The sequence below is a fragment of the Sesamum indicum genome, unplaced genomic scaffold (genome assembly GCF_000512975.1).
Source record: "Sesamum indicum cultivar Zhongzhi No. 13 unplaced genomic scaffold, S_indicum_v1.0 scaffold00285, whole genome shotgun sequence".
Classification (NCBI taxonomy): Eukaryota; Viridiplantae; Streptophyta; class Magnoliopsida; order Lamiales; family Pedaliaceae; genus Sesamum; species Sesamum indicum.
In genome coordinates, this window is record NW_011628179.1 from 8,257 (window position 1) to 23,140 (window position 14,884).

General features: G+C 33.2%; 1 protein-coding gene and 1 pseudogene across 1 annotated transcript; both read right to left on the bottom strand.

The window, feature by feature from the left end:
- Positions 1-4,523: 4,523 nt before the first annotated feature.
- LOC110011446 (transcriptional regulator SUPERMAN-like) lies at positions 4,524-5,185 on the bottom strand. The gene has a single exon (XM_020691527.1). The coding sequence runs from the start codon at positions 5,166-5,168 to the stop codon at positions 4,524-4,526; it is 645 nt and encodes a 214-aa protein (XP_020547186.1). The 5' UTR covers positions 5,169-5,185.
- A 4,105-nt stretch (positions 5,186-9,290) lies between these two features.
- On the bottom strand, positions 9,291-10,707 carry LOC105180032 (annotated as a pseudogene).
- Between the last annotated feature and the right edge of the window lie 4,177 nt (positions 10,708-14,884).

Here is a 14,884-nt window from a genome sequence, read left to right on the forward strand (position 1 = left end):
TAATTTAGAAAATATTTGTTATATGACGAATAATTAGAATGGCAAAGTGTATTTTACCCTATAAAAAATAATTCATTTTTTGTTAATGATTTGGATTTCCAGGAGTCGATGAAAATAAGGAAACCAAAATTACCGTTGTATCCTCTCTTAAAATCCTTCTATGTATCCGTGGGCCGCTTGAATGTTCTTCTTAATATGAAGCTGCAGGCATATTTAAATTTAGACCAGAATCTATGGGCTTTTGCCACAAGCCCAATAACTTAATATACTAATTTGGGCCCAGTCTTTACAAAATTTAGAATTAGATGCTAATGATATGTATTTATCATTATTATTTTAATAAGAAATTTCCATGTATGTCATGTTTAAGTCATTCAATTTGACATTTATGATTGACACCAAAAGATTCAATTTTGCAATTTATATTCTGGTTTTACATTAACTATAATGTGTATAAACTTTATTTTATTTGTACAAAAAAATAAAAATACACATTATACATGTGTAAAATATACACCGGAAGAAAATTTGTTAGTGGCCAAAGTGTAATATGTTAGTTATAAATAAAATCATGAAAAATAATTATTATCAGTCATGATTAAATAAAAACCTATACGAGAATTTAGATATCACTCTGAAAACTATTTTTGCCATGACTTTTAGTTGTGATAAATATTATAACCACATTTGCAAAAATTACTCTCAACAACCGTTGCGTGACAGTGGTTAATGATTATTTACTACAACTATTTATTTTTAATTATAGTAGTTAGCTATGATTAAATGTTAATTTTTTTGTAGTGACAGTACAATATCTATAGCTAGCTGGTGGTGCATAAACTTTTGAGATTAATATTAATCTGACTCGTTACAAAATAAAAGATTATGAGAGAATATAAAAGAATATAATTTAATTTAAAATTTTAATTAAATCACACCAATAAGATACAATCTAATATAATAATTTATTAACATATATAAAAAACATCTAGGAGGGGAGAGGGAAAAAATAACTAGTCATTACTGACGTAATCGTTGCGAGCATATAAATGAGAATTGTGGTATGGGATGAAGAGAAGAAACGACTATGAAAAGAGCGAACGTGGTGTGATGAAAGGAGAAAGAAATAAGTTTATGAAAAAAAATAAACGCGGAGTAAAATGATGATAGAAGAACATAAATTATAATTATAAACGTATTAAAAATACAAATATTACTATTATGTTCAAACTTTTTTGAATAGAATGAATGTGTTAAGGCTAAATTTGAATATTTTAAAATTAGTATGATAAAATATTTTTTTAATAATGGTATAGATGTGTATGTTTCAATTTATATATTAGATGCTCTGATATTCTAATAGCTCCCAATAATATGAGTCGAAATTAGCAAATTAAATTTAATATATGAATATAAAAAATTGTCAGATGTTCTGGAACTTTTATTTCTGGATGGATTGATGAATATAGGAATGGATGGGTGAATGAAGAATGTCCGTAGTTATGCCCATCTTAATGATGAACTCACGAGTCTGATATAGAGTAGAAGATGGTAAGGGCATGTTTGGAAGTAGCCACTTTAATTTGGGAAAGAAAAGAGGGTCATCTTTCAGTTCTATGTAATGCTTTTGAAACTGACCCAAACACCTCTTTCCATTTCGGGAAATGTCATCATGCCATTTGACATCTGGACATTGTCGGGAACATGCAAACTATCAAGGTTTGGGAAAACCAAACAATGGCCCACCAAATTTAACCCCACTTTGAATCATTAGACACTATAGTATGAATGCTAGTAGCTAGGTGTGGACAAATTCTAATTTGAATTTAACTTAATTAAATTTCAACTAATTATATGGATAAATATAATATATTTATTGTGTAATTGATGTACAATTTAATGAAAATAATCAATCACATAACAAGTATGGTATATTTATTTTGTGATTAATTTAATTTAACTAAATATGATTCGTATAAAAAATTTCTTTAAATGTATTAGTGTGTATTTTGTGTGTGTGTACATAGAGACAACAAAGCTAAGGGTTTGAATTACCACTACTATGTGTATATTCTAACCCCTTTAAAGGGTTAAATTCAAATTAACCTAATGTGAAAATTGAATTTGTTTCTTTGTAATTTCATTTTCAAATTTCAGCTAATTTTCTTGGTGCGGAGTTGGTGAAAAACTGCCTTATGGTTATCCCACTCGGGTGCGACAAATATGTGTTTTTAATTTTATTCAAATTTTTATGTGAAATGAAAATATATTTGTAACTAATTGTAAATTGCTCAATTAAAGAGTACAACGATATATGAGAAGGGGCTAGTCGATGCTTCTTTTTCAAAATATTTAAGTATTTTCTAGATATACATATTTTTTTTTTCAATTTAAAAGGGTTTGATGTCTATTTCCACCTTCACAAGGGGTGAGCTTACATTTAAACCTCCATTTATATGTGTTTCTAATCATTATAATGATGTATTCTGACCTGGCTTGCTCTATTTAGATTAGATTTACATTTAAATGAAAATTGATAAAAAATTTATATTATTTGAAGAAAGCTCATTGTGTGTCCAGCCTGCGCACAACTTTGATTTTTCACACTATTCGGAATCACATCCAATGCCCAACATCATGACAAAAGAATATGTCAATTAAAATGTCTCTATCACTCCCTCAAATAAAAAGCTTCCCATATTTAGGATTGAGGGTATTTGTGAAAAACATACATTTTCATCCCGTTTATTTTATCAAACAATATATCCTATGATTATCCAATTCATGATAAATTATAGTAAATACTCTAGAACAATTATATACAAAATAGTTAGATTTAAATGTATTTTTAGTCCCGTAATTTTGATTATTTGATATTTTTGCTCTTTAATTTTCTAGAGTAGCATTTGGTCCTTTATTTTCTTAATTTTCGTGATTTTGGTCTTTGTTTTTTTATTTGGAATTCGCTCTTCTAGTTGAAAAAATAGGTTGCATTTGACATAATTTTTTGAAATTGGAGTTATTGTTCTTATTCATTCATTTTTACTAGCATTTTGGTCCTTTAATTTTTAAGGTAGAATTTTAATTCTGTATTTTTTTTAATTTTTGTGTTTTTATTAGCTGGAGTTCACCCTTATCATTGTTGGAGGTGAAATTGCAAAAATAAAAGATGTGGGGCAAAATACTTTTTTAGTCCCATAAAATGAGGATAGAATTTGTTTTGGCACCACAACTATGAAAGGTATCGCTTTTAGTCCCATAAAACTCATAGTTACATATTTTTACTCCCATAAAATCATGTGTATTGTGGTTTTGTGACTAAAAAAATATTATTTGAGACTAAAAGGGCGTTGCAATTTTGATACCAAAAAGACGTGATTTAAAATTTTATGAGATTAAAAACGTTATATCTGCCATTGTTGTAGTATTAGAAAAAAATCTGCCCTTATTTCATGGGACTAAAAATATATTTTGCCCAAAAAATAAATTATCCTAAAAAATTAAAGAATGAAAACATCAACTAACCTAAGTTACGAAACCAAAACTGTATTTAACCCAAACAATTACATTTCCTGCATCCAATTAATCATATATTTAAATCATCATTCACTACTCAACTAAATTTGCTCGGCCAATTTAACCCAATCAAGTTTGACTATGCTCAACTAATCACATAAAAAGTAAAACACTTATCGTTTGATTAGTAAATATTACTAAATTATACAACAATTGCATTGCGCGCAGATATAACTTGCTACATGATATATATATATATTGTTTATGTTTAGCGTGTTATCGGAGTTGATTCAAATAAAAAATTTTCCTAATATTTTAAAATTAGAACGTTGACAGATTGACGTTATTTAGAAGACCTGTGACAATTGTGCTCGCTAATTTATTACAAACAATTCACACACTGTTTGGACATGTTCATTTTCGTTGTTGAAATTTTGATAATTAGTTTAAGAAAAGGGTGATTCAAGTCTCTCTTTGTTTTCTTCTCTGAAGGTACTGCCAAGATATATGATGGAGGTTTATAAAAATGCTTCTATAGTAGAAATAACAATCATGCTTCAAGTTCAATGCATAAATTTTAATCTACACAGTGATGATCAATGCAACAAAGAAAGTAAATAACCCTGTCAAAAAATTCAGATTTTAACCTGCAATTAATATCAATATTTGACATCATTATACAGAGTGGAAGGTACTATAAATAATAGTGCCTATATACTAGGCAAAAACACCTTAATTAGTACTAATAATATATATCCACATATTACATGATCATCAATCTGAAAGTAATCAGATCAACCATATGAATCACATAAGATATGAAATAGACAAAGATATTATTATCAATAAGCTGAAACTAACTAGTTATCCTAACGTGAAAGCCACCTTGATAGCCACTCAACATTGTTGAGAATTTTCCTTCTCCAATTCTCAGCTTTCCACAACCTATTCCTAGCTAGTTGCAGAAGAAACAAGAACCATTTTGACACTAGGAAAGAATGTATGTCCTAAGTGTACCCGAGCCGAAGTTCCAAATCCAGTTCCTCCTTAGACTGACTGGTAATCAGCCCAATCTCCAAGTCCAATCTAACAATTTCAGCTTTCTTATGCACAGTTGAATCCAATTTTTCGCCCCCCCCAGGATCTTTAGTCATGGGTCTATCATTGTTCTGGACTGGAGGTATAGGGCAAAGTGGAGGCAATGTGGAGTTGAACTGAGGAAATTTAGTCAGAAGAGATGATAAAGGTGGGGGAGAATTGGATGGGGGAAAACTAGGGTTTGAGTTAAAACTAGGGTTAGGATCAAGATTTAGGTTTAGCAGAGAAAACTGACCATGATTGTGGTTATTACCACCAACAACAATGTCCCTTTGTGGGGACTGTCTCAATCTTGCTCTATCCCTCCTGTGGACATTCATGTGCCCACCAAGAGCTTGAGCAGATCTGAACTCCCTTTTGCAAAAGCTGCATGTGTAAGATCTTGGAGGCCATGAAAACCCTGCTGCAACTAAATCTCCTTGATCTGATCCCCAGTTGTTATTGCTGTCATAATTTCCAAAATCCCATGATGAACCCTTCACCTTAAAGTCATACATTTGCTTCATATTTCTACTACTGTTGCTCATGTTTTCTTGCTTCATTTTGCTGGACATACTGCTTCTCTGATCCATTGCTTCAAGCGTACACAGGTATATACATACACAGGGGGGGGGGTGAGGATGTGTGGCTGACGAGGAGTATGTGCTGATGATCATGATATAGAGAGAGAGGGAGGGGTCAGTGTGTGTACTGTGTGAGAGAGAGTGGGAGTGATGGTGATGAGAAGAGGGGTTGGCAGATGCCATCAAATTCTAACCCGAAAAACAGCGGATCCCATTGGATGGAATTAAGCATTTGCATGTTCCCTATGTTTGGCCACTACTTACTAATTGTAGAACCTCGTCCTGCCAAGACTTGCCATTCTGGGAAACACATGTAGTGGATGTTCTTTATTCCTCTCGACATTTTCGTGTCAATCTTTATGTCATTTTGCATTGAAAAAGAGAAATTAATGTCTGGTTTTTGTTGAATGTGCGTACCCCATGTCTTAATTTGAACACCCAAGAGTTATTACAATATGCATCCATCAGGTTGCTAGCTAGGTCTTCGGGTAGCCCAATTAAATGGAACGGTCCAACTTGAATGATGATTCAATTGAAACCCCATATTTTGCTTTTCTATGTATAATCACAGGTAGCAGTTCAGGACTCCGTTTGCCTGTTAAAAAATGTGTTATCATGATTGTCATTTTTCAAAATACATGCATAGTACAAGAAAGTAATTTTGGTCTTAGATTGTAATAATTCTTGAAAAGAATATACTAATGTGTAAGTTATAGTACCAGCACCTCCATGTATGAAGAGAAAAATTTAAACATCCACTGCAACCGAGTTCTTGTGTATATGTATGACCACGTACATATGTTATTACCTATTTGCTTCCGACATGAAGCTGGAGAAAGATAATGGACATCGATCCTCGTCTGAGGCTTAAAGTACTTAATATATAGCGTAATAGCTAGCTTTATGTTTAAGGTAAGATATGCTATCTTCTGAAATGAATCAGATCGGAAAAAGTTCTCTGGATAAGAACTAATAAAGCCAACTACATCTAAAATGGGGTTTAAATTTGCACATAGCAACGTACGGGGTGGAAATATAATTGCCATGTTCTCCAATTGATCCGTTTTCTCTCAGGATTTTCACTTGATTTATAGTAGATATAAGCCCCTTACTGTGTCGTATATACTTACAAGCTTTGAATGAATAATGTTCGTCGAATTTTAATTTTTCAACTAAATTTCCAAATTTTGTAGCTAGGTTTTCTCTCTTAGCATACAGAAAATGAAAGCACTGGATGATACATCACGGATCACAGTGAAACCAAGAATTTAAGGTAAAATCAGTAAAATTCCTTACAATATTTAATAAAGTGTTTAACACGAAAAATTCAAAAATCTTTTGCCAGATTTTCTTATTATTAGCAGGTTAAAGTATATATTCTTGGTTTGCTAGAGAGAACTGCATTATCTCCAAAAATGATAAGCTCTTTCTTGTAATAATAATGACAAGCATGGTGAAAACATATACTATAATTCCTTAATATTCTCTACATTATGAATAATTAATAAGAGTAATTAGTTCTTGAACTGAACAGTATGAATTATTAATTAATACAATTATATCCGTGCACCGCAATGATTACTGATATGTAGCTAGTGCATTCACATACTTCCCTTACAGCTAAAATTCATTCAGAAATCTTTGACATTTTGGAGAAGAGTACAAAGAGCTTAGATTTCAAAGAAAGGGATATCTCAGTGAAGCAAGATTTTCTTGCCCTTTTCCCCCTGTAATAAGATGGCAAGTTTTCATCAGAGCCCACAAACATGCAAAAGATTGTGCTCTATTTAGCTGAGATTTAGTGAATGACTGGTGGCCAATGGGATGATTCCTTCCCTATTCTATTTCTAGTTCCACTTTTTTATTGGTTACACTGCCGAAATTGCAGACATTTCCCACAGTTCTCACACACTGAATGCACACACACTCGAGCTATACATATATATACACTAATCTTTATATATATATGTATATAATGATTCCATCCCAGCATTAGGGCTAGAAGAAGTTGGCTAGTGGTAGCATGCAAAAGGTTACTATTTCTGTATATGACAAAAAGAAGCAAATATAAAGGCATAATTATAACTTTGCTCAAAGGTTTTATTTGCTAAAGGGATGATGATGATATGCTTTGCTTTGCTCCCCTTCTAATTAGCAGATACTGAAAAAGTCTTGGCTTTGGCTTTTGCTCTTTGGTTGCTGTCTTTTCTGCACAGCACTTAAGTTTCATAGCATATTACATAATCCCATCAGTCTTTTTCTCTCATCCCTGTCAAGATTGAACGGAAGAGGTTAAGGAAACAGTAAACTACATTGGAACTATCAAAGGTTTGTCATTTATATGTGTGTAATAATTTGTTTGAGAAGTGGCAGAAGAATCATCCACTAAGAGAAGTTGTTTCTCCATTCACGTTTTAGTTTGTGATTGGTGGGGATCACAAGCTCTGGATGCAGATCAATCCATGCTTTTTTATATCTTAGGGTAAATACACTTTGACCCCATCAATTGTGGGATATACGATAAACAGCCCATGAACTCGTCAATATGTTAACTTCAGGTCCCTATAATTAACTTTCCAGTGGGTAATCTATCTAATATTGATGAAAAGACGAGGTCTACAAAGGGCTGGGCTGGCCTAAAACCGGCACGAACTAATCCAAAAAGCGTGTATAGAATGGTTTAATATTGTTCATGATCAGTTCTAAATTTTTCTATGGGCCTTCCAATTGATATTTTTTTTAATCTCAGAATTTGCCCGATTGAGGCCCATCTCATGCTCAGACCTCACCTAGTTGAGGTCTCCCCCCCCTCTCTTTTTTTTTTTAAATTTACGAAATTGAAGTATTTAGTTGAACAATTACTTAAATTTATAATTATTTTATAAAATAGATAAATAATAAATTAAATCAAAATAAAGTTAAAAACAAAAAAAAATTATAACTAGAAAAAAATAGTTAAATCTTAAATAATAATTTGACTAAAAATTTTACAATGATCAATTTAGATAATTACAAGTGCAAAAAGATACTTAAAATAAATTTTGAAAAAACTACGAAAAAATTATTAACGGATTACTGTACTAAAACTCTAGACTAAAAAAATAAAGATAAAATTTTAGAGTTTTAAAAGTTTATCAAACCTATTATAGTCAAATCATATAAAAGTTACATGTTATTCATTATTAACAAAAAAAAATATAGCTTAGTTGGGCTGACCCAATAGCCCGAAAATAGGCTCGGTCCAGAATTAGACAATCTTGGGACGCTGGACTGCATTGGACCAAAGTATTGATATTTAAAGCTGGCTCAAGATCAACTTAGGACTAACTCAATTACAATTGAGCCAATTCGATCCTGAGTTGCTGACATACTGTGCATCTTGAACACTAAGGAATTTATTTCGATCTTTCAACCGCTTTGTGGTGAAAATTACCCCTATTAGAACATTATTTGGAATATATATATTCTCATGAAGTATAGCCATCAGTTGGTCGAAGCACACAACTTGGCAACGTCTCCCAATTTTTCAAGAAGACAAGATCCAAAAATTGAAGGCATCAAGAAATAAACTATTTCAAGTTTGATATAGGTAATAAGCCCAACAACCATTGTCGACGTTATTGGGCTTAAAGCCCTAAACAAGTGAAGTTCTAGTAATCTTGTGATTGGGCTATTGGGATTTCCATTTCTACTCAAGGGAAGAGTTTGAAACTAGAAATTTAATTTGGCCTGATCAATGCGAACAAAATTTGCTTTGCTGTAATTCACTGCATCATCAGTTACATAATACCATATTTCCTCATGATGAAATGACAGAAACATCTATGTAAAAGATACTCAACGTACAATTTCATGCATACATGTGCCTCATGACAATCTTTCTTACAAGAGAAAAAGAAACATGAAGAGAATTCTGGTTCTTTTATATTAAAATTTCAACCAAAATTATCACTTGGATGAGTTTATTATTTGATATTCGGTTTTCTGAGCAGAACCGACACCGCATAGATTTCGGCCATGTAAGAATTTGTTTATACCGACATTGTGATCTAAGAATCATAGACGCATGTATTATACAAATTGATGAGTTAACTGGATACTAACGGATTAAAGCTAACCTGAGAGGATTCTACTACTCCAGAGCTGCAAGGTGAGATTTTCCACTTCCACTTCCAAATCATACCTCCTCTGCCTTTCAGTCCTCAGCTCTTCTATGAGCTCATCAATCTGCAGCCGCAGCTCTTCTTCGCTGATCGCCATTGCATTTTCGTTTTCCGTGGTAAATGCCGTCGATTCACTCAGAAGTGACTCTTTCAGATCCAAAATCAGTTTCATAGCCCCCAAACTCGCCATAAGCACTATCATACGCTGGGCCTGCGTTGAAGTACTTGTTTCAGGTCTATCTGAGTCCACGACGGCATCATCATTCAGATGTAAGACCGGGACAATAGCGTCATCATCAGATGTAACACATTCCTTTTCTTGGAAAACAGGGTCTAATTCATAGGTATCCCCATTGAGACTCCACCCTGTAATCCTTCTCTGATTCACATTCTGGTACAATGTCGGATCAGCAGCTATCACTCCGTAAAATCTTAACTAACCAGAATCTTGACCAGAACCTTTCTTCAAAACTCTGTAATCCCTGCAACACATTCTTGACTGGAAGATCAGGGCTCTCACAGTTCTTGAAAAAGGGATGATTAAACAACTACTCGGGAGTTGGCCTCTTGGAGGGATCTTTATCAAGGCACAAACCAACCATCTTTTTAAAAGACTTGGAAAACTGATAAACCTTGCTAAGTCTCTTGATCAAGGGTTTTGGTTTGGGAAGATCAACGGCTGGAGGCCTCGCATGCGCTAATTCCAATGCAGTAACCCCAAATGACCAGATATCAGCCATCAAGCTATTCCCCCTTTATGAGTTTATCACTTTAGGCGCCATCCAGTACGGTATCCCAACAACAGGTCCACATGAAACACACGACAAATCAGGCTCATACGATGATGCCGAAAATCCCAAATCCCCCAACCTAACCATGCCATCCGAGTCTATAAAGATATTACCAGCCTTGATATCTCCATGAGAATTCCCTTCACCGTGAAGATACGACAAAGCAATGAGTACTCCTCTGAGGATAGTGGCAATGCTCGATTCTGGTAGGCTTCCAGGGAATGCAGAAGCAAACATGGACTGTATTGAACTGCTGGACATGAAGGGCATCACCACCCAAAGACGGCCTTGCACGGTGAAGCAGTAGTGGGGCTTCAGGATAATAGGCTAGCTGAGAAGCTTGATCTTGGCTTCGTTCCGAACATGATCAAAATCTCCACTCAACTTCTCAAGATTAATGATTTTGATCGCCACCAGGCAAGAGATAGGAACGCAGATTGCTTTGTACACAATGACACTGGATCCTCCGCCAATTTGATAAAGAATTTGGTAGTAGCTTTGCTTGAGAGGGAAGTGACCACTAGCGATGCTGCTAGCCTGTATAGGATTATCATCTTGTATCTCTGATTGATCCATGAGGGATTCACTGACTTTCTTGATAAGGGTTTATAGTTCTTGATAAGAAGAATGACGGAGAAAAATGGGATTTCTGAGTGCAGTTGTGAAGAATCAGTTAGAGAGAAAAGGCGGCGGGTATATAAAAACAGTTGAAGGGAAATTTCTCTAGCGGTTATAATATGCAACGGTAATTCAACTTCTTTCTTCAGTTTCCCGCTCCTAATAGTCGAAATTAAGTTTTTGAAAAAGTAATCCAGCTCAAGATTATTTTAGGCTCAAGCTTATTTTGAAAAAAGGTTGAGCTTGTTAATTTAGCTGAATCTCAAGCCCAAAATCATACATCACATCTATTGCACAATTCTTATAAGGTGGATAACGTACAAGTGTTTGTCCTTTTAAATACTACATAATTCAGAGGGCAAAATCATGTTTTGGTACCGTTAAAAAAAGTCAATTTTGTTTTTGGTACCACAAATTTTATAAATTGGGATTTTGGTACCATTAAACCAAAAAATAAGCATTTTTGGTACCAACTTAACGGCAGAGCCCATGTGGGCCTTAATGGCCATCAACTCCATAATTTTGGCGGGAAAAGTCACGTGAATCTGAGAAAAAGGAGGAAAAATTGGTATTCCAACATTTCATAGTGTTTTGGTACCATTAAACTTAAAAGTAAGCATTTTTTGTCCCATAAAGTCATGTGAGGCACAAAATAAGTAATACAACACATTTCAAAATAAAAGATAAAATGCATAAACATTAAGCAAAATATATTGGTTATGAGCTAATTGAAACCTGATTTGACAAAACTTTGATAAAACCCACTTGACAAAATATATGCATTGCAATGCATAGTTTTTTGCTAATTGAAACTTGCCAAAAAACTTCAATCTATACAAGTATTTAACCTATTTCTAGATATTTTTTCGTTATGAAACTTTTTATAAAGTTTTATTATATGATATATATAATACTTATTAATTTTCAGAATTTTGGAAATTTAAGTAAATTTATAAAGTTCCTTGAATTATGCTATACGGTAGTGCCCTTCCCTGCAGAACCGTACTCTTTTTGAAATTTTATATAATAATTGTAAATAGTTCTATAACGATTTATTATTTTCTGTATTAACTAATGAGTCTTGAGTAACATATAAAATTTATAAGATTTTTGTATGGATGACCGAATTTTAAAAATCCATCCAAGTAAACTATGAGTCTGTATTGTAGTTATTTTTCATCTCGATTTTGCGAACTTTTACACCTATTTGTTCAACTAAATTTTATCTGATACATATTTATATATGTTAATCAATACCTTTATCACTTTATTTAAAATTTTCAAAGCCATATACTAAATAGGGCAAAAGACAATTTTCGTCCCACAACTATAGGCAATTTTCGTTTTAGTCCCGTAAGTATCTAGGGTTTCAATTTGATCCCGTAAAACTGAAAAATTCGCAATTTCAGTCCAAATTTCACCGGAAAATTTTGTGGGTCGCCGGAAAAAGTCACATGCGATGCATGTGACTTTTAAAATTGGGGGCTCGATCCTGATTGGCTAGAGAAGCTGATGTGGCGCACATGTGGAAATTAAAAAAAAAAAAAAACGACTAACGTGGATTAAAAATCGCCCGCCAGTCGCCGCCACCTTCTCTCTTCAATTCCGCCGTCGTTACTTGGAATTTCTGGCCACCACATATAGCATTCGATTCCCCATATCAAGGAGAACAAAACCCCTCAACCAATTTTGAGATCCCACCACGACAGCGACTGGGCTTTGAAATTGACCGCCGCGGACAATTTCTGTCAATTCGCCGGCGACAGAACGACCCACGATCGCGGATTGGTACCATTGGATTCGTCTCCTCACTGCGGTTTTAATGGGACTAGTCTCATCCATTTTCATCAACTAGGTGCAAAGATCCATCGTTTTGAAGATCTCGGTCGTCGTCCGCCGCGACTGCACCTTCCGCCAGCGTATTCTCCTTCGTTTGAACGAACCACCTGCTCGAAATACCATCGTTGAACGCCTCTCGTTCTGGCGAATCTTTTGAGACCAGTCCCATCGATTTTGGTCACCTCTGTGCAAAGATTCCACGTATGCGCCACATCAGCTTCTCCAGCCAATCAAGATCGAGCCCCCAATTTTAAAAGTCACATGCATCGCATGTGACTTTTTCCGGCGACCCACAAAATTTTCCGGCGAAATTTGGACTGAAATTGCGAATTTTTCAGTTTTACGGGACCAAATTGAAACCCTAAATACTTACGGGACTAAAACGAAAATGGCCTATAGCTGTGGGATGAAAATTGTCTTTTGCCCTACTAAATATATAGGTTCAAGTCTTTTGGTAGGTTTCAATTAGCGAAAATTGTGCATTACAATGCATATATTTTGTCAAGTGAGTTTTCTCAAATTTTATCGAACCAGGTTTCAATTAGCTCAAATTGTGTATTTATAACCAAAATATATGAGTTCAAAAATAATGGGATCAAAAACAAAACTGACCTTTTATTTTGTCAAGTGAGTTTTCTCAAATTTTATCGAACCAGGTTTCAATTCAGATCTATATGTCTTGAGCACGTGCTTTTATTAACTTGGGATTTTGTTTTTCATTGGTCAATTTTATGGTGAAAAATTAAAAGTTACTAGATCTAATTTGCTACACTAGAAAGACAAAGATATAAAACATCAAAATGCAAGAATACAAAAGATGCAGGATGGGAATTGCATTTAATCCGTATACTATATATATTAAAATGTGAATCTCATTAGTACTCCTTGGTCCTATTGTCAAAAGACATTAATTTGTACCCTTAAAAAGTTCTATTTCAACGGCGTTTGAACCGCATTTGGGAACGGTACCTATTTATCATTGGCGGGCCGTTCCAATGGTTATAAAAACTTTCAAATTGTGTTACAATATTTTATCATTCTGCTTTTGGCATGTAATAGGAACACAACCTGTAACACACCATTCCAAAAATAAAGAAAGGAATATAAGATGATTTTGACGTCAACAACTTGATTTCGTTAGTCAAAAGTTCCAATAACTGTTCCAATTTATCCACTCCAAATTCCACTTATTTTGTAGTGCAAAACATAAGGGAGAAGTATTTCATTTTATGTATTGCAAAATAGTCATTAATTTGCGACATATATTTTGATCCCATTATTTTTGAACTCACAATATTACATCGTATGAAGCAAAGCAATTTGCAATTTTAGTCCAAAGACTCCATTAAATGTTTTAAGGAAACGACATGCGCACAACTTCTTTAAATCTTGAGGGAAATTAAGATTTGAAACTTCAATTATAAATTTTTGGAGTTATAGAATGCAATGTGATGAGTTTAAAAATAACTGGATCAAAATGATAAATTAGAGGCTAATTAATTTATAGGACGTAAAATGCAATTAAATTTCCCCATAACAAAATTCTCTTTAAAAGTAAACTAAATAACTTTCTTCATATAAGCTGCTACAATATTAAAATATGGGAAATTTTCTTTTTCATCTTCTAACTTTGGTCTGAATTTGTTTTGATTTTTATCTTTAACAATATTAGATTTAGTTCTTTATTCATCAATTTTGTGTAGATTTAATACTTTAGCCTAATTTATGACTCTTTTAACCTTTTGATAATAAAGACTAATGGGCTATCCTAAAGTTTTAAATGTAATATAAACAAATATTTTTTTAATAAACCTAGACTCTTATACCATTCTAGGTGAGTATTAGCTAGTTGAGGATCGTGGTGGGCATTCAAATCAGATAGCTCGGATTCCAATTTGATCCAATCGGTTTCAAGTAATTTTCTTTGATTTTTTTTTTTAAAATCGAGTCGGATTTTAGGTAGGGAAGTACTCCTATCCAAATTACTCGATCGGTTACCCAATATTTAAAAAAAATAATTTTTTTTTCTCCTCCCTTCAAATCTTTCTTCTTTAACAAATTATCCTTTTCAAATATTATTTTATTTTTCTCTTGTTTCTATAATTTATACTTTTACAAATTCTAAAATGTTACAAAAAGAAAGTGAAAGAAATTAAATAAACCCAAATATTAGTGTTCAATTATCTTATAAGAAAATTTTTATTTTTTACTTCTTTTTAATATACTAAATGATTAAGAAAATATGTTAAAGCATATTAAATTAAAATTTAATAAATAATAAAGAATGATGAACTGA

What these genes read in the sequence shown, in the direction of transcription:
- LOC110011446 (XM_020691527.1), bottom strand. Translation starts at nt 5,168, where the DNA reads ATGTCCAGCAAAATGAAGCAAGAAAACATGAGCAACAGTAGTAGAAAT.